Source organism: Colletotrichum spaethianum (assembly GCF_022836535.1).
Source record: "Colletotrichum spaethianum MAFF 239500 DNA, contig53, whole genome shotgun sequence".
In the NCBI taxonomy this organism is placed as follows: Eukaryota; Fungi; Ascomycota; class Sordariomycetes; order Glomerellales; family Glomerellaceae; genus Colletotrichum; species Colletotrichum spaethianum.
The window spans coordinates 75,052-101,404 of NW_026054823.1; the positions used below are offsets into that span (position 1 = coordinate 75,052).

General features: G+C 29.7%; 1 protein-coding gene across 1 annotated transcript; it reads left to right on the forward strand.

Annotated features, from left to right (window-relative positions):
• Positions 1 to 11: 11 nt before the first annotated feature.
• ColSpa_11927 (ABC transporter atnG) lies at positions 12 to 3,167 on the forward strand (the record flags this gene model as incomplete). The annotated part of the gene is made up of 3 exons (XM_049278139.1): positions 12 to 120; positions 206 to 1,775; positions 1,886 to 3,167. 3 exons carry the CDS (start codon positions 12 to 14, stop codon positions 3,165 to 3,167), a joined length of 2,961 nt encoding a protein of 986 aa, XP_049134096.1.
• Between the last annotated feature and the right edge of the window lie 23,186 nt (positions 3,168 to 26,353).

Genomic DNA, 26,353 nt, shown 5'->3' on the forward strand with positions numbered 1-26,353 from the left:
AGGAAGCCAAAATGCTTGGCTTGTTAGATGTTGTCGCGAACATGATCCAGAACCTCCGCGTAACAGAGCTGGACTTGTCCAAGCAGTATCGCAGACTGTTGACCGTACAGACTTTCATTGGTAGGTACCTGAGTAATGGACCCTTGCTATGCCGCGCTCTCAACGTGCCCTTATGACACTGCTGCTGACTTCTTTGGCCGAGCAGCAATGAACACGGCGGCCATCGCCCCTTTGGCGACCTTTGCAACCTTTGTGATTGTTTCCAAGAGCACTGGTCAGCCCTTGAACACGGAGTCTGCTTATGCCTCGCTCTCGCTGATTTACCTCTTGTCGAACCCCTTGGTTGTTGTCTTTCGTACCATCCCATTCATCAGCGCGGCCCTCGCGTGTTTTTCTCGCATTCAAAACTACTTGTTGTCCGAGAGCTGTACCGATTACAGACTGCCCTTGAGCGAGCGACATCATCATCCAAGCCAAGACGATGACAAAGGAGACACGCTTGTGGCGATATCAGGAGCCAGTTTTGGCTGGGTTCCCGGAAAGCCGGACAGCCTCAGCGACATCACCGTCAACATCCGCAGGGCTTGCTTCACCTTCGTCGTCGGACCCGTGGGCTCGGGCAAGAGTACCCTCATGCAAGCCATTCTAGGAGAAGTCCCGCTCCGAGCAGGTTCCGTCCATGCCGATCCCGGCAACATTGCGTTTGTTGGCCAGGAGCCATGGATTCAGAACCTGACGATACGCCAGAATATCCTAGGCAGTGCCAGCTACGACGCGGAATGGTACGGCAAGGTCGTCTACGCGTGCGGGCTGGCGCAGGATATCGGCGAGCTTCCCAACGGAGATGCGACAAGGGCGGGCAGCGCGGGTTTTTCGTTGAGCGGCGGTCAAAAGCAGCGGCTCGCCTTGGCCCGAGCTGTCTACTCCGGGGAAAAGACGGTTTTGCTGGACGATGTCTTTGCAGGGCAGGATGCGGCGACCGAGGAGCACGTCTTCCAGGGCCTTTTTGCCAAGACAGGTCTCTTCCGGCAGATGAGCATGACTGTGGTCTGCGTCACGAATGCCATCCATAGACTCGCCTATGCCGATCATGTGGTCGCTCTGGATGTGAGCGGCCACATCGTGCACCAAGGCTCATTCGCCCAACTTCAATCTGATACAGATTATCTGCATGGGCTGGCAGTCGAGCAGAACGGCACGATTGACGCGCGGGACGCAGCTGAAGCATCCATGCAGCATCGCCACGAGATTGTTCCCAAGGGCCCATCTGAAAAAGATGCTGCTCAGGACAGCGACGAGTCCGAATCGCCCGGTCGAGTCCTTGGCGAGTTTGCCACATATGCATATTACTTTGGCTCCGTCCCTGTATGGTACACCATACTGTTCGCTGCCCTCATCATTATGTACGCGGGAGGGTATCAGATGACGGCACTCGTACTCAGCTTCTGGACGAACGCTGCGGAAGAATCCGGCCAAGCCACCGATGACTACTACCTCGGGCTTTTCGGAATGCTCACCGGTCTCGCCGTCTTGGGCATTACAGGGGCCGCCTATTTCTTCCTGACTGTCATGGTGCCTTTGAGCTCCGAGGTTCTCCACGCTCGGCTTCTACATTCCGTCATGGAAGCCCCCGTAGCCTTCTTCTCGCGCACCGACGTCGGAGTCACCACGAATCGCTTCAGCCAGGACATGTCGGTCGTCGACACCGAGCTGCCCTTCGCCCTTGTGGATTTCTGCGTCAACTTTGCCCTCATCATCATGTCGGTCATCCTGATGTGCGTCTTTTCTGGGTATTTCGCAGCCGCACTTGTGCCCTTTGTCGCTTTCTGCTGGTGTGAGTATTGACAGCCCGCCCCCAAGCACCTTGATGTGATACAAACAAAAGCCATGGCACTGACCATGGGCCAACAGTACTGCAAAAGTTCTACGTGCGGACGTCTCGGCAGATCCGACTATTTGATCTCGAAGCCAAATCTCCCCTCTTCACGCAGTTTCTCGACCTCCTCCAGGGCCTGTCCACGGTGCGGGCGTTCGCGTGGGGGCCGCGGTTCATCGAGCAGTACCTGGACCTTCTCGACGCCTCGCAGCGACCCTTTTACCTACTCTTCTGCATCCAGCGCTGGCTGGGCCTCGTGCTCGACCTGATGACCGCCGTTCTCGTGACCGTCATGATGGTCCTTGTCGTGAAGCTGCGGGCGCAGCTGTCGGCGCAGTACGTAGCCCTGGCCCTCGTAAAGGTCATGTCGTTTGGCCAGTCGCTGGCCCACGTCATCCAGGATTGGACGCAGCTCGAGACGTCTTTCGGCGCCGTCGCGCGCGTCAAGATGTTCTGCACCGACACCGAGTCGGAGAACCGACCCGCCGAGACGGATGCCGTGCCCGAGAACTGGCCGGCGCACGGCCGCGTCACCATCGAGGATCTGGAAGCCTCGTACGACGCGCTCGGCGGCGGCGAGCCCGTCCTGCGCGGTGTGAGCCTCGACATCCCTGCCGGTGCCAAGGTTGGCATCTGCGGCCGCAGCGGGAGCGGCAAGAGCTCGCTCCTAGGCTGCATTCTGCGCCTCCTCGAAGTCGGCCCCGGCTCGCGCATCACCATTGACGGCGTCGACATCACGACGCTGCCACGGCAGGCTGTGCGCGCTGTAGTGGCCGTTGTGCCGCAGCACCCTTTCTTCCTGAAGCATACCAGCCTCCGCGACAACCTTGTCGTCCTTCGCCGACAGCAGCACCAGCAGGAGCACGAACGGCAGGAGCAGCAGCAAACCGACGATGATAAGATCCTCCAAGTCCTGCGCCGGCTCAAGATGGACGATGTTGTAGATCGGCTGGGCGGCCTAGACAGCCCGCTGGACGCCGATCGGCTCTCGCAGGGCCAACGCCAGCTCCTGTGCATCGCTCGGGCCATGCTGGCGGGCAAGCGGATCATTCTGATCGACGAGGCCAGCAGCAACATCGACGAGCGGTCCGAGCGGCTCATCAGGGACGTCATGCGCGAGCAATTTGCCAGCTGCACCGTCATTGCCGTTGCGCATCGCCTCGGTGCCGTTGTCGACTTCGATCGTGTTGCTGTCATGGGCGGTGGTCGGCTCCTGGAATGGGATAGTCCTCGCGCTCTCCTGAAGCGAGATAGTGAGTTCAAGAGGCTTTGGGATCTTGGGGCAAGTTAGAGGAGCGGTCAGGTCTATAGGGCTTGGGTATCATCCGGATAGTGTTAGGTTAGGTTATAGCTAGAAACCGTAAACAGGTACACGTTAGACAACTAAGCAGCTCAAGTGCTGGCACCCCACCCAGCTACTTAACTAGCTCTGGCTGCTGTATTTCTTCATCTAGTGGTATTTGTAGCAAGTTTGGTGAGCAGCTGAGCAAGTGTCTGAACAGGGGCGGTGCTTGTGGATTTTCACTCAACTAGTATGTAAAGTCATGTACCAATCAACCAATTTTTCTCCATATTGACTGCCATTCGACTCAAAGACATAATACTCATTTTTCAAACCATTCCTTCTAATTAAATTTAATTCTTAAAATAGTGTCACGGCGGCGAATTCTGGGTTACTTAGCGTACAGCTGTATTGCCTATTTGCAAAGACTGCAAGGTAAGGAAGAGAGTGAATCTACAGCTACGCTAGGCGAGAAAGCCAAACCTCTGTAGGCGCGCCAGCTAGGTCACGTGACTCAGTCTCAATCCCACTCCGCCCACAGTATCCTCCACCGGCTCCACCACAGCCACCGCCACTGCAACAGGGGCTTCACCAGCCACCAGCCGTCACTGCCGTGACAGTCTCCCATTCAAGAAAACTCAGGGAGTTACATGAAAACCAGCACACGGCGTTCCAACTTCGTTTCGGCAATCGCTATTGGCACCAGCGATGGCGTAGGCGTTGGTGCCAGTGCAAGAAAAGAATGCCGAGCACTGAAAAGCCACCGAGAACCCAGCAGCCCAACTTCCATCAGTTGCCTCTTCCTCGAAGTCCAGGAAGCACGTTGATTGGAATTTCAAAGGACCATTGCCAGTTACCTCGCACGAGCAGCCAACCAGATCAGGCGTCTCACCGCTGATTCCACCGATGGGGGCTGTGCAGGTACCAGATGGCTGGCCCGGGCTTCTTTCTGGGTCGGTCCAGGTTCCAGAGATATAGATCTCGCTTCCCACTTTGCCTCCGAGGGCGCAGTACTTAGCGTGGGCCTGCCAGGTACCAGCAGCGCGAGCTTCAAGCTCAGACGCTGTAGGGTTCAAGTACCTATTACTGGTTAGAATCTCTGCCATGATTTCATGAGGTCTGGGATATACCTATGTAGCTTTTCATTACCCATATCGGTGGGAACGGCGCTTGCAAGAGCAGCAGTTAGAAGCACATTGGCAAGAGTGAAATGCATTGTTTTCAAAAGTCGAGTGCGTTGGCTGACCGATTAGAAAACTAACACTACGTAAAGAGTCTGTGGATGTCATGAATTAAATGAAGTCCTCAGTAGAAGGGATTCCACTATCTTATATATTCTACTCGTTTTATAAGCGATCCCATGAGTTAGAATGGCTTCCCTTGGTAGACCCTATCTAAGTTATGGAAATTGTGTGTCTAGAATATTATATAGAAACAGACTCTTTACTTTGTCAAACCTACCTCTCCAAATCCAATCAGCATGAAAATGTAAATTAGATTAATGATAATGACCAAGTGGCTACCCATGGTCGTTATGCAGACCGGTTAGATGGATATAATTGACTGCTTAATGATGATGTGAGGGAAATATAATAAAACACAGTGTAAAAGGAAAAAGAGTTAAAGTTCCTGCTTGCCCCCAGGCACTTGATTACACTACGTATGTATAGCGATTTAAGGAAAATAGAAACACTATAACTAGGGTTGCTTGAATTCCTCGGTTAGTTCGACAAGCTGACAAACTCAAAACTGTGCTGCAATCTTCCTAGCTAGAACCTAAATCAAACACCTTATTCATCTTTTCTGTTGCTAAGTAAGATTTAATCTTTCGTACTTGCAAGCAGTCAGACGTGTTCCATTAGATACGGTAGTCAAGTTGATCTAGGTAAGCCTAAGTAACGAGCTCGCGCTTGACACGCAAACATACACATGAGTGAGTCAAAGTAGCCGGAATCCTAAGGAACTTTTGCAAATAACCTTTGCTGAAATTGTCGGTCTAGGATTGATGAGCATAGTGAGTTCACAGTGCATTATATTTAAGTGTGGTTATACACGTACAAGTAGGATACGGCTTAGACAGCAAGACATTTTGTAGTAGCCGAATACTACGTATCATAGAGGGATATTCGTATCCTCGGCATCTCCATACCTAACCGTTAAGGTTTCCTCTAACACCCACGGCCCTAGGCAGCTTATCATTCGTTCTTTTTGTAGCCTTTGCAAAGCTGATAGGTTAACAACAAAACCAAGATGCTATCAAAGTCGTTTTATTGACTTCGTGAATAATACCAGTTAGTTGAAAAGATAGATTAGCTTGACAATTTGATAGAGTTGATAAATACACTTGACGACCAGTATTGATTCACCATGTTAGCCAGCCCCACAAAGATAGAATTACTGTTGGATAAGGCCCTGACTTTATCTCTGTGATTTTCGTTCTAGTAACCAGATCCAGCTTTGTCGTACTAGGAAACCATATTTCGCCATAGTTAATTACACCAGGTGCTAACAACCCGCCCTTCGCCAAGATAGCACGAATCAGATCCGCTATCCGAAAATACCTAATTTAGAGATTAAACTAAGTTATGATTCACTCATCAAGAGGGAAAACGGATGTTTCAGTGGATACTTTGGCCATGGGCAAAATGAGCTCTATCTAAACCCTGCGGGACACCCAATGTCCAAGTATCTTTATGAGACAGTGTCAAGTTATGCCGTGGCAAAACGAGGAAGTCTTGCTAAGCAGTTAGTGAACACTTGAGCTATGTGGTTAGGAGTTTAGAGTTTTTGCAGAATCAAGTGTGCCTTTTGTAGAACACTGTTTAATAGGTAGCAAGTACTATTTACAACATTGTGTTTAGGGTACGAGTGGCGAATCGTGATAACTTCAGCGTCACAGATGATTGAATATATAAGTCAAAGCACCCACTTTTCGGCCACCCCTGCTTTTCGGCCACCCGAAAATGCCGCCCAGCTACCCATTTTCTAGATGCCCTTTAACTTCTAACTATTACAATATTTTCTATTTTTTAATAAATCGCTTTATTTTTTTAGTATCTACTCTTTATAGTCTAATAGTCTAGTATACTGAATCTGAAGTTAATTAAGCGCTTGTTGATATTGTAGATGGGGTATTTGCTTGTGATGCCTCTAAGTGATAAGGGGTATTATGATTAATACTGTAAAGTTAATTAAAGGGTAGTTAACTTAAAGTAGTAGTATTTAAAGACCTCTAAAGGCTCTCTATTAGTTAAGAGGCTAAGCTAATAAGCTAAGTGTAAATATAAGTTGACCTTAGGCTTATGTTAATATATTAGTAAGTTAAAGAATTTGTTTAGTGTATTTTGAATATAATAGGTAATACTTAGCTTTTAAGAAAGAGATAGTTAGATGTTTTTGTATAAAGAAACTTATTTATTAAGGTCTAGAGAAGTTAATTTATTGATTTTAGATATATTAATAAGGTATTTATTAAGATTATTAGGGATTAGTTTAGATATTTTATAATCTTAGTAATATTAGCTATTTAATTAGTTAATAAATATAATATAAATAAGACTAGTATCTTTAAGGGCTAAGGTATAAATAGGCTAGTGTTAAGTAAAGTAAAGACTAAGGCTATATAGAAAAAGTAGCTTAGATTATAAGCTTAGGTGTTTATTATTAAGTGTATTTTAGTTAAGGGCCTAGTATTATATTCTTTTATGATATATAAGGGTAAGATAGTCTAGTAGTAGTACTTCTTTTTAGATCTTAGCTTATGTTACAGCATAGCTAGCTAGTACTGTGGCTGTTACCTGTTAAAAACCCTTAGGGATAGATATGGCCTGTGTGCGTGGCTATGGTAGCTAGAAGGGAGGTTTTAGTTATATAATAAAGGGATTAGCTAGTACCTTTAAAGGCTTAGGTAATTAGCCTAGTACAGCTTTAGATTTCTCTTTTCTTTACTTTTAAGTTTTTATAAATAAGTAATATAGTTATATACTAACTAACCTAGAATTTACTATTATAATATTACTTAAAGGTTACTTAATACTTCTCTAGAAATAAAAGATTAATATTTTAACCTTAATTAATTCTTTACTACTATAATTTATCTAATAGCTTACTACTCTTACTATATATTAACTACTATATATTAGTTAACGCCTTATATTTCTCTTTTTATTTAATAATTAATACTTTTTCTTATAAGCTAATAAGATAATATAATTAGTTAGTATAAATAACCTAGCTATCCTTAACTTTAAAACCTATACCTTAATAAAGACCTTTATAAAAGACTACTATAATACCCTACTACTAATTAACTATAATAATTAAGATAAGCCTTAGATCTAGCCTTTTAATATAAACTACCCTTTAAAAAAATAGCCTCTAGATATATTAATAGTTATTATAAACTAATAAGCCTAAGCTTAATACCTCTAGTTTATTATTAACTATACTTTCTCTTCTCTAATACTTTATAATATAGCTCTTTTTAGTAATAAAAAGAAGTAATAATTTACTTAAAAGCTTTTTAATAAATACTATAGTACTAACCTTAATAATACCTTTACCTAGGTTAAGTAATAGCTAAAGATATAGCTTACTTATTAACACCTAGAGCTTTAGCTTAGCTTTATTACTAGCGTTATAGCTTATAATTATAAGGCCTTTTACTATAAAGCTACTAAGATTATCTACTAGAATCAGGACTTAACTACAGAGATAGCTATACTGAAAGACAAGCTATAAAAAGCCTATAATAATAACTTTACTCTCTTAGACCACCTTAAGGAGGTCTACTCTTAAAGTACTCCTAGTAAAGTAAATAAGGCTATACTTAAGTAGTAATTTACTTAAATTAAAGCAATAATCTATAAAAGATCCTTTATTATCTTTAACTATATTACCTTATTTCTTTATAAATTAAAAGTAAAGCTCTTTAAGGTACTTATTTTTATTAAAATAAAGGATAAAAAGAATAATAAGAATCTTAAATTTAACTATTAGCTTTTTTATATTACTACTTAACTTAAGAATAATACCTACTAAAATAATAACTATTACTTTGAGTATATCTATAATAAAGTTAAAGAATAAGTAATTAACTTTATATACCTTATAATTAGTAAACTAGACCTTTTTATAACTACTACTAAGAATTTTCTTATAAAACTTTAGTCTATTTATATTAGCCTTATAAAGGTTAATAATACTAAACAAAAACTAAATATACTTATAGTATTCTTTAAGAATATTTACTAAAAACACACTAAGTTTACTAAGTATATTTATATTAGTTAACTCTTTATAACTTAATAAAAACACTACTTTTATAATAAGCTTTCTATTAGCTTTTACAATACTATAGTTTAGTAATACCTTAACTTATCTACTACTTTCTAGTAATATACTAAATATACTATTAAGGTTATTTATACTATAAAGCCTATTACTACTTAGAATAATAACTATAACCTAGTTACTACTAGGAACTACTCCTTTAATTATACCTTTTTATTATTAATAAGTAAAACTTAATAGATTAAGACTACTACTTACCTTATATAATAGCAAAACTATATTTCTATTACCTTATATTAGCGCTTAAAAGATTAAAACGCTTACTTTAAGTGTAGTACTACTAATTATATTACTTATAACTACCTTTATAAGCCTAAAGCTATAATTAGTGAAATAGAGGTTATTAAGGTAAAGGAAGACCTTGTTAATAGATTAGAAAACTAAACCCCTTAGTAAAATAGACCTTTTTACTAAGGACTAGTATAAAGAATAGGTACCTAGAACTTAGTTTAGTAAACCTATAGGATCTTATTAAAAGAAACCTTTTAGAAATAAAGCTTATAATAATTTTCAATAAATATAAAATCTAATTATATATACTCTTTAATATAAAAGTAAACAGATATGCTTTTAAAAACTATTAAGTAACTTTACTACTAGAAAAATTCTATATAGCCTTTTACTAATACTTACTATACCTTATCTTAGTAGTAAGGTTTAATAGTAAATAATTAAATAGCGTATAAATAGCCTACATAATTAATATATATATTAACTACTATTACCTACTATATACCCCTTTACTTTAACTTAATATAAGATACTATAACCTAATCTTAGGCTAAAAGTAGTTTAAGTTCTATAAAGTAAACCTTAATATATACTACTAAAGGCTACTATAACCTAAAGATATCCCTTTTTAGTAGATTTTAGCTATTATTATAAAAAAAATAAAAGATTTATATACCCTTAATAAAATTAATATTTAATATTAAATTAACACTAAAAAACACTAAGTTATCTTTAAAACTAACTACTAATAATACTAATAGAAGATAAGTAACTATAAACCTTAATAGCTTATATAAATCCTGGCTTATTAAACCTAGTAAATAAATACTAAAGATAACCTTTATAAAATATAGTAAGTACTAGAGGGCTAGATATACTAGTAGGACACCTTTAACGCTAAAGCTTTCTAGAAAACCTGATCTAAGTACTTTATTACCTTCTAAAAAGCTAACTATTTTGCTTTTATTAACGCTATATCTTTTAAAATTAACCTTTATTAAGAAAATATAAAGCTTAGCTTTATCTTTTTTTATAAGCTAAACTAGATTATTAAGACTAAAAAAAAAAAGGCCTACTAAGAAACTAACCCTTTAGAGGATAATAAATAGATTACTTGTTATAGTTAGATATTTAACAGTGGTGTTTTCTGCTAATAGGTAGCTGAGGTTAATACTTAGTAATAGTAAGGTAAGTCTTGTTAGTAATCTTGTTGGTCTGTTGGTGTCTAGTGATTAGTTAGGTATATCTAGGCGTAGATAGCTTTATAGATTTATAATAGAAGGATAATCTAAGAGTTACTTATAAGAGAGTGAATCATGAAGTTGATTACTAAAGAGCTATAGAAGGTATTTAGTCTAGTTAGAATAACTGTTCTTATATCCTATTATTGCCCTGTTAGGACTGATCTCTTGAAGTTAGTCTTTAATAAAAACTGATTTTTAGTATATCGGTTTTAGGTTATAGACTACTTATTTGTTGTTAATCCTTTTTATTTTTATGTGACTTTTCTTAGTTTTTCTGTTCTAAGAGGGGATTAATGTGTTCCTGTGTTATTCTATATATAACCTTATCTTATAACTACTAAGTGTTTATAGGGTAACCTTAGTTATATTATGCTTATTAGGTTATAATATTAGGTCTCTTTTTTAAAGGTCTTACTTTTAAGACCTTATAAGTAAATTATCTCTTTTAAGTTAAAGAGTTATTAAACTTACTTCTTTATTTATTTATAATACTAATATTATATTAGGTTATATAAAAAAATTAAAACTAAAAGCAAAATCTTTAAAAATAAAGATAAAAGATTATAAGCGCTTTATACTTCTAGAGTTTATTAAAGCTTATTTTATTATTACTAATATACCTTATACTTATTATTTTTATATAAAAACCGCTTATTATTTTAGTAAAGATTTATTTTACTATTATAGCTATATTAAGGCTAAGAAGCTTTATAATAGTATTTTAGTAGCTTTTACTTATAAGTGTCTTTTAATTAAGTGTGATCTTTTTTATTTAACCTTTATTTATAGTAAAAAAATTAAATGCTTAATAAAAGGAGTAGAATAAGAAAGAGGAGGTAATAAGTAAGGAGTTTTTAAGGCTTTATAAAGAGCTTACTTAATTATAGTCTTTGATAGCTATTATAGCTAGCTACTTATCTAGGATTCAGAAAACTTAAAAACTTGTTTATAAGCGTTAAGCTAAAACTTTTTGTTATAGTATATAAGAAATTAATAAGTCTAATGCTTTTAAGTTAATATTAGATACTTATAAACAAAGAATAGTAAAAAAGTTATAGTTTATATAGGTACCTAATAATATAGATTAGTCCTTATATAAGCTTAGTAATAAGTTCTTAGACTTAAGGCTATTAATATAAGCGTCTGGTTCTAAAGTATTTATAAGTTATAGTAGTCTTAAAGTAGCTGTTAAGAGTATTAAAGGTTCTTAATTAGTTCTTATAAGTTATTCTTATGTCTATATCTTTTCTATTTAATAAAATACTATGTTTTTTTATTTTTGTTTTGTTTATTAATAATTTGTTTAATTTTATATTTTAGTTTATTTAGTTTTATAATAATATAGTTATTAGTATTTAATTCTTATAGTATTAGTTTAAGTAAAGTAATATAAAAGACTAAATAGATTTTTATTATGTTTAGTAGGTTAAGTTTAAAGTTAATATCTAAGATTTTTTAAATAATTTTAAAAGATCTAAGTTTTTTATAGTTTAATTTGTTATTTAGTTATTTTGTTTTAATATTACGTTATAAAAGATATACGCTATTTCCCTCTTTAAAGGTTAGTCTTTTAACTTTTAATATATTAGCGTATTTCTTTATTTATACCCTAATAAATTTAAGATCTTTAGTAGTATTTTCTTAGATTTCTTGTAATTTATTATAACTTGTTATAGCCTTTAGTACTTAAGGGCCTTATTAAGGTTCTTTATATGCTATAGGCTTAAATCTATAATTTTAGTAAAATAAGGAGTTTAAGGTGTTTTCTTTTATAGTATTATTATAAGTAAATTAGGCTATTAGTAATAATAGTACCTAATTATTTTAGTTATAGTTAATATAATATTGTAGATATTATTTTAGTATTTAGTTAATTTATTTGGTTTATTTATTAGTTTATAGGTAAAAAGCAGTTAATAGCTTGTGATTAGCTCTTAGTTATGAAATTAGGGATTTCTAAAATTTGGATATAAATAGTTTATTTTTATTAGATATGATTTTCTTAGGTAATCTGTAGTTATTAATAATATACTTTAAAAACGTATATACTAGGTTTTTTGCTATACTTAACTCTAAATATAAGATAAAGTATATATATTTTATGAGTTAGTTAATAATAACTAATATGCTATTATAGTAGGTTTTTATAAGTAGTTCTTTTAACTTAAGGAGTTTAATAATAAAGTCTAAGGAGATTAAGTACTAGGCTTTTAGTAGTATTAGTAGTAGTTATAATTATCTATATAGTTTATATAGACTATTTTTGTTTTTCTTATATATATTATAATCCTTAATTACTAAAGCTATTTTTATTTAAGTAACTTATACGTTATAATATTATTAAATTTATTTAAATGTCTTAGTAACTCTTTAGTATCTATAAGCCTTAGTATTATAAATCTCTATAATTTATTTAAGTGTTATTTTACTAGTTATACTAGTATTAATATAAGTGCTAATTATAATAAGTTTTTATGCTAAGATAAGGTTATTATTTTTGTCTTTTTTAAGGATAACTTAGGTTTTTTCTAGTATTAGGGTTTTATGGTCTAGTCTTTAGCTTAAGGTATTAGCTCTTTTGTTCTCAGATCTTTTAATGTAGATGATTCTAAAGTTGAATTTTAACAGGAATTTAGACTATTTAATCTGTTGTTTATTAAGGACTTTAGAGGTAGTAAAGTAAGTAAGGTTTTTATGGTTAGTGTAGACTTTGATTTTATGTTTAGTTCTAGATAACTAAGGTTTCTATTCTTAGAAAGCTTTAATAATTACTATAAGTTCTTTGTTATAGATTTAGTAATTAAGCTTAGCTTTATTAAGCTTTTAAGAGAAGAAAGTGTAAAAGTATAGCTTTTTTTTATTATCATATTAACTAAGTTATTTACTAATAGTATAGTTTAAAGTATTAGTTTCTAGTTTAAAGGGTTTTTTTAAGTCTAGGATTATTAGAACTGGTTTAAAATAAACTTGTTGCTTAACTTCTTTAAAGGCTTTTTTTTATTTTTTAGTCTATTTAAAGGGTATATTTTTTTTAATAAGCTTAATAAAGGGATTAATTTTACTAAAATATCTTTTAAGGAATTATTAGTAAAAGTTAATAAATTTTAAAAAGGATTAGATGTTTTTAATATTTTAAGGTTAAAGCTAGTCCTTAATAGCTATAATTTTTCTATTTTTATTTAGATTTCTCTTAATACAATAATAAATCTTAAGAAATTAACTTATTAGCTATAGAATATACTTTTCTTAGGTTTAACTAATAGTTTAGCTTTTTATAGTTATTAGAGTATAGTATAAATATACTTTTTGTGTTCTTTAAGGGTATAAGAGTAAATAAGTATATTATCTAGGTAAACAATAATAAATATATCTAGAAATTCTCTTAGGATATAGTTAATTATTGTTTAGAAAGTAATAAGTATATTAGTAAGTCTAAAAGGTATAACTAGATATTTAAAGTTATTTTTCTTAATATAGAAACATGTCTTTTATTCTTTGTCTTTTTTTATCTTGATTAGGTTATAGGCTCTTTTAAGGTTAATAGCTATAAACTATTTAGTGTAGTATAGCTGGTTTTATAATTCTAAGATAAGAGGTAGTAGGTAGTAGTTCTTAATTATAATATTATTAAGTTATTAGTAATTTATATAAAGTTATAGTTTATTATTTTTCTTTAGTATAAATAATATTAAGTATTTTATAAGGAATATTAATAGTTAAATATAACTCTTATATAGGTTTTCTTTAAGGTATTTATTAAGTGCTTTATGTTCTATTTTATTAAGTCTATAGATTTTATAAAACTTTAGGTGTGCTTTTTCCTTAAGTAGGATCTTGTAATTATATAAGTTATGTTTAAGTAAGCTAGTTTCTAATTCTTTAGTAAAGAGTTTAGTATACTTATAGTATTATTTTAGGATTAAAAAAAAGCGTTTCTTTTCTTATTAATTATTAATAAATTATTTAAATTATTTATTTTTTATAGGCTTAATTCTTTTAACGTATATAATATATTTATATTGTTTTAATTTACTTAAAGGTTATAGCTTATAATATTACCTTGTAGTTAAATCTTTCTATTAGAGTTAGCTTATTCTTTAATTTATACTTAAGTTATATTATTATAACTATAGGATTTTAAGGATAATATTTATATCTTTAATTTATATTATATTAAAGATTAGATGTTTTTAATAGTTATAAGTAACTATAAAGAGTTATATAGTTTCTTTGTTAATAATATCTTTACTATACTTAACTATTTCTCCTTCTATGTTTTATAGGGTATAGAGATTCTCCTTAAATCTTTATGTGATTCTTTATTGATTTACTAGTTAAGGTAATATTAAGTTTACTTATACTCTACTATTAATTATAACCTAAGTAAACTGTTTTTTAATATAGACGCTTAGAACAAGGTGTAAGGTATCTGTTGTTATAGCTAAACATAAGGACCTCTTTAGTATTACTGTCTACTATCCTAGTATAGTTAGTGTCTCTAGTTTTTTAAGTAGTGTTAATGGTTTAGTTTTCCCTTTATATTTACTGGTTTTACCTTAAGAGGAGTTTATTCTTTAGTTTAGGTTCTCTAAGCCCTTACCTTTTTTATATAATATATTATATATTTATTATATATATATTTAAACTAGTGTTTAGTTAGTTTATTATAATATAAAACTAGGTGTTTTAGACTAAGTTATATATATAACTAGCTTATTTTAAATTCTTTAATTGTCTATATGTTAAGTTAGTAATAGAGGTAGATTACAAGGATTAGCTGCTGTTTTCTTTACTAAGAGAAGAAGTTATTAAGTTTTTTGTTTTAAAGGTAGAATTAGTATTTGTTATAGATATAATTAGCCTAGAATACTTTGGTATAGCGTATATGTCTTTAGTTAAGGTACTTGTGGTCTCTGAATACAGGTTCCTCTAGGACAAATACTACTAGTTTTTTATTAATTCTGGTATTGTTTATTCTATAAAACTAGACTTTCTGATTATCTTTGTCCTTTTTATACTATAGTTAGTACTTAAGGTAGTTATTCTTAGTAGGCTAAGCTCTTTTAACCATTAAGTTATTACTAAAGTTAATATACGCTTATATAGCTATAAGTTTATCTAGGTTATAATAAGTTAGGCTTTAGTTAGCCTTATAGAGCTATGCTTTCTTTTTATAAAAGACTTTTTATTTAAGGTCTAATTTATTAAAGGATTCTTTTTTTTCTAAAAATAATATAAATATAATTATCTTAGTTTTTTTCTTAATATCTTTATAAGATATTAATTATATAGAAGTTTAGCTTAATCTTCTAAGATCTATAAGTTACTTAGTAGCTTTTCTCTTAAGCTTACTTAAAGGTTTAAACTTATTAAGTAATTCCTTATATTCTTCTTTAAAGCTTATTTTTTTACTAAGTACTTTAATTAATTTCTAAAGTATAGGTTCCTTAAACCTAAGTTTTAAAAGAGAAAATCTAAGTTATTATAGTTATTTTTATCCTATAGCTATTATTTTAGTAAACTTTTTAGGTTTAATATTCTTTTTTTCCTTAAAAGTATTCTTAAAGTTCTTCTTAAGTACTTATTATTTCTAAAAGTTCTTTTAGGTTTATATATATAATTATAGTTATTCCTTAATAACTTTTAAGGTATTAGATATATAAAAATTATCTTCTTTACTTTATACAGCTTCCTTAGCTTAGATAAGCTTAGTAATTAGCTATTAGTTTTATTACTCTAGTTATTAAACTATAGTTTATTCTAAGTAGCCTCTTTTCTAGGTTTATTAAGAGATTACTATAGTTCTAAGTTTAAACTATTATAAGTATTATTTAGTTTACTTTTTTTATTTTTAATAAATTAAATAGTTATTATTAAAGTAGGTAATTTAATTTCTTTATTTATAAAGAATTTTCTTTTTAGTTACATTAGCTTTCTTAGTGCCTTTAGGTGTAAGCTAGTTTTAAAGTTATTTAGGTTATTTATAGTCTTTAGCTATATAGCTAGGCTTCTTATAGTTATAATATTTAAAGTCCTTTAGGTCCTAGTAGTTCTAGCAAAGCTTTCTAGTTATAGTACTAATATTTATAGGTCTATTATATTACCTATAAAAGGTACTTAGCTTATTATGTTATTAGTTATTCTACTAGTATAAGTTAAGCTATAAGTTCCTAGGTTTTTATAGTATATACTTTCTACTAGTATTTAGCTAAGGATAGTATATTTCTCCTTTTTCTTTCTATTATTTATATAGTCTAGTATTAATTTTAACTGTAATTTCTATATATTATAGGAAGTTATTTAGTTAGTTAAGCTTAAATAGCTTATCTTTTACTTCTTTCTTAAGTCCTTGGTAGAATATAAAGATCTTAGTATTATTAGTGTAATTAAGTTATATTTAGATTTTTTAGAACTTTATAGTATAGTTAGTAGTTAACTTGGTTTATTTAAGATTTACTAAGTCTTATTTAGCTTATTATTTCTTATCTAGGTCCTAAAATAAGGATTTTAAGGTATACTTAAATTTTATAAAGCTCTTAAAGATTTACTAAGTCTTTAGGTTATAGTGCTTTAGCGTTTTATTATCTAGGTAATCTTTTAAGTAAAGTTTAAACTAAGAGAAGACTTATTCTTTAAAAAAAGTACCTATATAAATAATTCTCTCTATTTTTATATAGAAATTACTAGAGTAAAACGTTTGGTAGGTCTTAACCTATATTAAGAATCCTTTAAGTGTTTTAGGGGTTTTGTTATAAGTAGTAAGGGAATTAAGCTTAAGTTTCTTTTACTTATTTACTAAGGTTAAGATAATGTTAATAATAGCTTAGAGAGTATAAACTTTTTTTCTAAGGTTATTAGTTTACTAGATTTTAGCTTAAAGCTAATTAAGAAGTACTATATTGTTATTAAATATCTATTATATATTTATAATATCCTTATAGGCCTTTTTAAGTTATTTAGTTATTTTAGTATTATTATTCTTGTTACTAAAGGACTTAGTGTTTTTTATTTCTTAGTCTAAACTTATAAGTTTAAAAGGTATAATTACCTTTTTTTTAGATCTACTAAAAGATAAAGTTAAGGTAGCTTTAAAGGATATTATTACTATTTAGTAAGTATTAAGGTTAATTTACTAAATAAAAGTAATTAAAGTATTATAGTTAAATATTTAATAGTAGTGTTTTTTGCTAATAAGTAGCTAAAGTTAATACTTAATAATAGTAAGGTAAGTCTTATTAGTAATTTTACTAGTTTATTAGTGTTTAGTAATTAGTTAAGTTTATCTAGGTATAGATAGATTTATAGTTTTATAATAAAAGGATAATTTAAGAGTTACTTATAAGAGAGTAAATTATAAAGTTAATTACTAAAGAGCTATAGAAGGTATTTAGTCTAGTTAAAATAATTATTCTTATATCCTATTATTACTTTATTAAGACTAATCTCTTGAAGTTAGTCCTTAATAAGGACTAATCCTTAGTATATTAGTCCTAGGTTATAAACTACTTATTTGTTATTAGTCCTTTTTATCTTTATATAACTTTTCTTAGTTCTTCTGTTCTAAGAGGAGATTAACGTGTTCCTGTGCTATCCTGTATATAACCTTGTCTTGTAACTACTAGGCGCCTATAGGGTAACCCTGGTTATGTTATACTTGTTAGGTCGTAATATTACTTATAACCTTATTACTAATAAGTTATCTCTATACCTTAATAGCTACTAAAATATCTTTAATAAGACTACTAGTAATAAGTTTACTTTATATTATACCTATAACTATAAGATTAAACTTAAAGATAAAAATAAAAAGAAACTTATTTATTACTTTTTATATAAGTAATTACTTTTTAAGCTAAAAGCTATTTATAAATATTTACTTAAAAACCTATAAAAAGGCTTTATTAAACCTAGTAATATATTATAAGCTTTTTTTATACTTTTTATAAAAAAAGCTAATAATAGCCTTTATTTCTATATTAACTTCTATAAACTAAATAAGCTTACTAAGAAAAATTATTACTTATTACTTTTTATTAATAAGATATTTACTTATATTAGTTAAGCTAAAATCTTTACTAAGCTTAATATTTAATAGGCTTTTTATAAGATCTAAATACACTTAGATTTAAAAGACTTAACTATTTTTTATACTTAATATAAGGCCTATAATAAAACTACATAGGATAAAGGAAGCTAGTAAGTAGGTAGTTAATACATAAACCACACTAAACACCAAGGTCCCAGTATTGTTACGAGTACACCTAGAGTGACCAATTACCCTAAGTGACTACCTTAACGCCTAGACCGTAAAATACTACTCTTTTCAGGTTCTCCTTGGCCTGATCAGGGCTATGAGCAAACCAGAAAAGTGTATCCTTTACGTCTTATAGTCTGTTTGGATTTGCCCTTGTTAGTAAGTGGTACATATGTGTGTGTTGTGATCTCTGGAGGAAAAGGATACCCTCCTAGACCTTAGAGGTCTAGTCAGGCCTAAGGAAATAAAGCAATAGTCACTTATTATATGTCTTATTTTAATATTAAAGTAATAAATTCGTCTATGTTTACCTAAGTGCCTATCTAAAGATGTTAAGCTTATCTATCTACTTAGTAATTAGATACTAATCTCTGTAATAGTATTTAACTAGAGCCTTTTTTTGTACTTAGAAGGGTCCTGCTTAGTCACGTCTAATCAGGCCTGTGATTGTGTTTGTAGGCTAATAAAAGGAAAAATGAAAACGCAAAACCTTACTCTTTTCTAATAAGTATAAAGTTTTACTTTTTAGCCTATATAATAGTCTTATAATATACTAGTAGTATATAAATAATATCTTAATAAAATACCTAAATAAATTCTATACTACTTATATAAATAATATCCTTATCTTCTTAAAGGACCTCTTTTAGTACTAAGAGTATATATAAAGAGTACTAGCTTATCTATAAGATACTAGCTTCTAAGCTAATATTAAGAAGTGTAAATTTAGTATTACTACTACTAGGTTCCTAGGTTTTATAATCTCTATTAATAATATTTACTTAAACTACTAAAGGTTACTATAGTTAAGAACTAATAACCTTTAATTACTATAAAAAAGGTCTAATCCTTTCTTAGCTTTTATAACTTCTATTAACGCTTTATATAAAACTATAACTATATAGCCTACTTATTAACTTAATTAACTACTAAAGACTACTTCTATATCTTTAGCCTAAACTATAAAGCTATATTTATAGCCTTAAAGTAAGCTATAATTAGTACCCTTATACTTTACTACTTTTACCTTAAGCTCTTTACTTACCTAAAGACTAACTCCTTTAACTTTATTTATATTAAAGCCTTATTATAATAGTAAAAAAATAATACCTAGTACCTAGTTACCTTTTATTCTAAGACTATAAATAGTATAAAGCTTAACTACACTATTTATAATAAAGAACTATTAGCTATAATACTAGCCTTTAAAGAATAATACTTAGACCTAATTAGTTACTATTATTAATTTAAGATTATTACTAACTACTAGTTCTTATTATACTTTATAACTAAGTAATTACTTAATACCTAATAAGCCTATTAAGCTAATACTATAATAGACTTTAACTTCTAGATCTAATACTACCCTAGGAAAGAAAACGTACTAGTAAATACCTTGTTCTATAAATGTAAAAACCTTTATACTTAATAAGCCTTAAAGAAAGCTAACTATACTTAGGTTCTATTACTTTTATATCTCTTATTCTCTAAGATTATTACTAAGCTAAAGTAGCTACTAAAAAGAGTAGCTACTAAAACTAACCTTATAAATAACTTAATAACTAAAGTTATTACTTTTTTCCTTAAAAAGAAACTTTAAAGGTATTTACTAATTAAGAAAGTACTTAATATAAACTATAATATTAATACCTTGTTCTTAGCTATAGTATAGACTTTTACTTAATAAGGTAAAAAAAGATAAAACGTCTAAGATAATAAACTATTTATAATAGACTATAAGCTAATAGTACCTAAGAAGAAAAACCTTTATATTAATATTATCTAAAAAGTTTATAACTAGAAGCTACTTACCTACCTAGACTAAAACAAAACCCTTAAAATAATCAAGGAATGTTACTATTAGCTAAGCCTTATAGTTAACGTTAAATATTATGTTTATAATTACTATATGTATTATTAAAGCTAAAAGCCTTATAATAAGCCCTTTAAAGAACTAAAGCTCTTTTTTGTTCTTAACTATTTATAGTAACATATTACTATTAACTTTATAGCTTACCTAAAGAACTACAAAAAGTATATTATTATCTAGGTAGTAATTAACTAGTTAAATAAAAAAGCTATATTTATCTTTTATTATAAGATAACTATAACCTAAGATATAGCTAATATATTCTATAAATAAGTCCTACTAATTTATAGGCTACTAGAAACTATTACCTTTAACTATAGCCTCTAATTTATATTTAACTTCTAGAATAAACTCTACTAAATCTATCAAGTTAAGATCTAGCTCTTTACTACTAACTATTTATAAAGTAATAACTAAATAAAAATCCTTAACTAATATATTACTTAACAGCTTTATCCTTTAATTAACTAATATTAAAATAACTAAAATAATATACTATTTACTATTAACTTTACTTATATTACTTTACTTAATAAAACTACTAAATTATCCTTTTATAAAATTAAATTCAAAAGATTACCTTAACTAAGCTTTAACTAAAATTACTATACTTAACACTTCTTATTTATCTACAAAAAGCTTAATTATATTAACGCTTAGTAACTTACTTAATATATCTACAAATGCTAAAAGATTACTTAAAGAAATATAAAGGCTACTTAAATACATTATTATTAATATACTAATAAGTACTATTACTTTAATAACCTTATTATTAAAAATAATATCTTTATTAATATATTTTACTAGAAACATAATAACCTTAATAAGCTATAAAACCCTTAAGCTAGACCTTAGCTTATTATTAAAGCTAAGTTAAAAGAAACCTAGAAAGTTAAGCTCCCTAAAGGTATATACACCTACCTTATCTTTTACCTTAATAAGCTAAAAAAAGCCCTTAATAACCTTTTACTAAGGTAATACTAAGAACTATTACCTTTAGTTATTTTTAATACTAATAAGCCTAAATATAAAGTATTAAAGATACTAAAGTCTTATATCTATAAAAAAAAACTTTAATATAAAGCTAACTAAATAAGTTATAATAAAAACCTTATTTAGTATAATATAAAAGGTTTCTATTATTCTTTTACTATACTCTAAACCTTTTATAAGGCTAACTTAATAGCTATAAGCCTCTTAAAGAACTTTACCTAGTAGTTATTATTAGCTACTATTAATAATAAACCTTTAAGCTATCTTTATAATAACGTCTTAGCTAAACTAGTAGTTATATAACTTATAGATCTACTACCTAGTTAATAGGCTTAACTTTACTTTACTACGTTTTTACTTAAAAAAATATTTCTTAACTTATTATTTAAAATAAAAAAATAAAAAAATTAATTTATAAAAGAAATATTAAAACTGCGTAGGATAAAAGAAGCTAGTAAGTAGGCAGTTAACACATAAACCATACTAAACACTAAGGTCTTAGTATTATTATAAGTGTACCTAGAGTAACCAATTACTTTAAGTGATTACCTTAACGCTTAGACTATAAGATACTACTTTTTTCAGGTCTTCCTTAGCTTGATTAGGGCTATAAGTAAACTAGAAAAGTTTATCCTTTATGTTTTATAGTCTATTTAGATTTGCTTTTATTACTAAGTAGTATGTATATATATGTTATAATCTTTAGAGGAAAAGGATACTCTTCTAGACCTTAGAGGTCTAGTTAAGCCTAAGGAAACAAAGTAATAGTTACTTATTATATATCTTATTTTAATATTAAAGTAATGAATTTGTTTATGTTTACTTAAGTACTTATTTAAAGATATTAAGCTTATTTGTTTGCTTAGTAATTAAATGCTGATGTCTTCTCTCTGTAATAGTATTTAACTAGAGTCCTTTTTTGTACTTGGAAGGGTTCTGCTTAGTCACGTCTGATCAGGCCTGTGATTATATTTGTAGGCTAATAAAAGGAAAAACAAAAATGTAAAACCTTACCTTTTTCTAATTATCCTTTAGTTTTCTTTTTTATATAATATATTAAAAGAAGAAAAGTGTAAAAGTATAAAGGTAGATAACATATAAAAGTAAGAACCACTTATTTTTATTATATTCTTCTTAATTAGACCTATAATGTCCTTTTAGTAGCGGCAGAAAGAGTATCTTAAGCTACTTGCCTTGTTATAAGCTGCCTTTCTCTTAGCCTTAAGACACTTCTCCTTAAACTTAGTATCTTACTCTTATCCCTAATTATACTACTTATAACCCTCTTATCCAGGTGTAATTATAGGTTATAAAAATAGTTACTAAGGGTACTATTATACTACTATTGTCTTATAAGGGTTTTTAAATATATTAATATATTTATTTTTAGTGTAGTTAGTAATAGACTTAACTTTATGCTTTTTTAGCTTATAGTACTACTCTTATGTGTTAAACAAGGCTTTCTTATAAGTATTTTGCTATCCTTTAGTCTTTATATATATAGTAAAAGTAATATTAAATAATTACTTAAGGTTAAAAGGGTAACGTAAAAGCATAAGCTTTATGGTAGCCTTAGACTTAGTATTACTAACCTCTTTTTTATTATCTATATTTTAAGCCTAATTAGGCTTAGGAGATAGTCTTATTATATTACTTTCTGGGGTTAGCGTAGTAAAGAAGCTTAGCTGGTCTTGTAGTATACTAGTATCTGAGGGGGGGCATATTAAACTAAAGATATTGGTGAGATTATTATCTTAAGGTACTAAAAAAGGCGTCTTTTTAATAGGCTTAAAAGTCCTAAGAAAGGTGTTAAAGAATTTAGGTGTATTCTTCTTAGTCTAATTAGACTTATTAAATGCTTTTTATTAAAGTCTTTTATTATAATTATTTAGTATAAGCCTTAGCTTGTTATAAAGGTCCTTTCTATTATAGTTTTTTGGTTTATTAAACTCTTTAGTAACCTATTAATATTAAAAATAGTTAATATAATTAATAATATTACTTCTATTATTGTTCTAAACCTTTGTTTAAGTTAAACTCTTTATAATATTAATAATATTATCTTAAATATAGTATTTAATAAATTCTATTATATATATTCTATAAGTCTACTTATTAGGCTATTAAAGGCTAATCATAATGTTTACTTTTATATAGATTACCTTAATTAGGTTAAGGGTAATATTAATGCTCTAATAGAACTTATAGAGATAGTTTATATTAATAGTGTATTAAAGGGTTGTATCTTTATCTCTTTATATACTATTATACTAGAAAGATTATTTAGTAACTTAGTTAATAAAGAGGGTAGTAAAATAATTAATGTGATAGGTAATAAACGCTAAGTAGTTTGCCTTTTGAATCTGGTTTTTCTGATTAGGTCTAGCTATTATAGTAGGGGTATTATGGCTTTAAGGAGGGCTATTAGTAATAAAGTAATTAACCTTGGTATCTTAAGTAGTAAATGCTATAAGACTTTAGATATTGTTAAAGGCTATCTAAGACTATTTAACTAAATGTTTAATTATGTTATAAATACTAGGAAAGTAGGTTTTTAACTTGTTGTTTATTTATTTTCTTTAAGAACTATTTTACAAAAAGCTTTTGTTTTAGTAATTATATATTATACTTATAGTAGACGCGTTATTACTTAGAATTTATATAAGAGTAGGTCTATTGCCTTAATTAAATGGACCAGGATAGTTAAGAGGTCTTAGTAGAGTAATAAGGTCTTTAGTAGCTAGGTCTATAAACCTTTTAAGTAGCTTAAGGTCTTTAGGATATATATGTTATGATTTCTATAGTATTTTAATAGTGTTTATGGTTTACTTAGTTAAATTAGAGAGATTATTACTAAGATTCTAAATATAGTATTCCTTAAAGAGAGTTTAGTAGTACTTTAAAACCTATATATTATTAGTTCTATTTAAGCTAGTAAGAGTATTCTAGATAACGTTAATAGCTTAGAAGGAAAACATAATAAGTTATAGATATATATAGATAGGTTTAATTAAAGTAAGAAAATAAAAAGAAAAAGGGAATAATGTGTTATTAATTGTTAGTTAGCTTAAAATTGTGTAGTTAAAGTTGATGGTGGTAATAGAAAAAGGAAAAGTAAAAGTTGTTATTAGTAGGTTTCTTAGGCTTATTTTATAGCTTTATTTCTAATAAATCTTAATCTTGTTATAAGGGAAGGAGTAATTTAAAGTTGTTAAAGAAAAAAAGTAAAAAAGGTAAATAAAAGAAGGTAAAAAAGATAATTATTTATCTACTTAATGTTTATAAAAGTAAATAACTTCTTTCTGTTTATAATAGTGAATTACTTCTTTTTTCTTAGTTCTTTTCTTCTAATTAGTAAATTAGAAGAAGTAGGTTATAGTTAGTAGAATAAAAAAGAGGCTAGGAATCTTCTTTTAGATTACTTCTTTTCTTTTTTTACATAACTTCATGTTGCTTCTTAAGCTTTATCTTTTCTATAACTTAAAACCACTTAATAAATCAACTTAACTTTCTTACTATAGCCTTAATTAGATATTACTATACCTTCTAAGCGTAAGCCTAAAGCTACCTAGAACCCGTGGTTCTTTACTTATAACCCTTTTACTAAAAATAATTACCTAGTTATAACTTCTGTTAATACTATAATAAGTTGTCCTCTACTCTCTGTTAAAGGTTTATAGCCTTAATTAGACAAATTATAACTTTCTTAGTATAGCAAAAACTTAAGTCTTTAATTAGTAGTCTTTATTATAAAGTCTAGTTTACTAATAAAATTTAGAATAGTTAGATTTATAAGAAAGTTACTTAGGCCTTTTAGTAGGCTATTATAAAAGGTAATATCCTTTAAGTCCTCTAAGATTATACTAAGACTAGCTTGTTTAAGCGTTATATTTTTGTCTATACTAGTTATCAGGATACTTTTAGATCCTTAGCTTAGAAGCTTACTAGTTATATATAGGCTAGTACTACCTTAGCTATTTATAGCCTTAGTAGTTATAATGCTGTTCTTTGTAAATACTATGAAAAGGGTTAGTAGGTTGTCTAGGCTAGGCCTAATCAGGTTACTTGTTTTGTCCTCTTCTAGGAATACATCTCTTTTCCTAATAAATTTAGTAATATATACTTTAATTGCCTTTACTATAAGACTTAAGTCTAATACTACTATTAAAACAAGGACTTTTACTAGGAGTTTAGATATATAAGTTAAGTAAAAGGTACTAAAAAGTAAAGAGCTAGTAGTAGTAGCATCTTCTTAAGTATTCCTAATAATATCTCTTTTATTAATTCTATGTAGTTCTTTTAGTCTAACCTTATAAAACTTATTAAGGATTAGTATAAAAGGCTTTTTAAGAAAAAGAAAAAGTTGTTTAGTATCTTAAATAGCTTTATCTAGGTATAGAATAGTATTAACTAGAAGATAAAAGGTAATAATAAGGATTTAGACTGAGAATATAAAGTTATCTAATAATTTAGTAGTTTAGGCTTAGGATTTAAGGTAATTCTAAGATATTTCTAGGTCTAATTAAGCGTTTTTTTTTTTTAAATAACCTTATTCTTAAGTTTATTAATAAATATAATAAAAGTTCTAAATTAATAAACTTTTTATAAAAAGAAATATGTATAAAATGTTATAGAAATAATAGTATAATATAAATAATAATAAAAAAAAATAAAAGGATATAATAGTAAGCTTAATTAGGCTTATTATATTATTTTAGTATACTATATATCCTTTATTAAGTCCTTAGGTTAAATATTAATTATAAGTCTAGATAATAACTTTTAATATTATAGTTTTCTATAAAGTATATTATTTTTTTTTTAAGGCGTAGCTATTAAAGCCTTAATTGTGTTTATATAATGTTTTTGTTTTAATTAGGGCTAAGAGCTATGTCTACTTTCTAAAGTTTGTCTTGGTGGTCCTAGGCTAGGAAAAAGGAGGTTATTTTGTCTTTAAGCTTAGCTTTGGTTTATATAGGATCCTTTAATTCTTAGAAACTAGTATTGTTCTTAATATACCTCTTAAGACATTTTTTAGTATATATAGCTCTTATAATAAGGTTACTTACAAATATCTTTAAGTAGTATAATACTAAGTTCTTAGATATAAAGTAAACTTATAAAAGGTCTTACTAATAGTATATAAGTTTCTTAGTTTTTAATTTATTAATTATATGTTTTTTATTAAAAATAAGAACTAAATTACTAGGCTAAAGCTTCTCTAATTATATTATATATTAATAGTGTA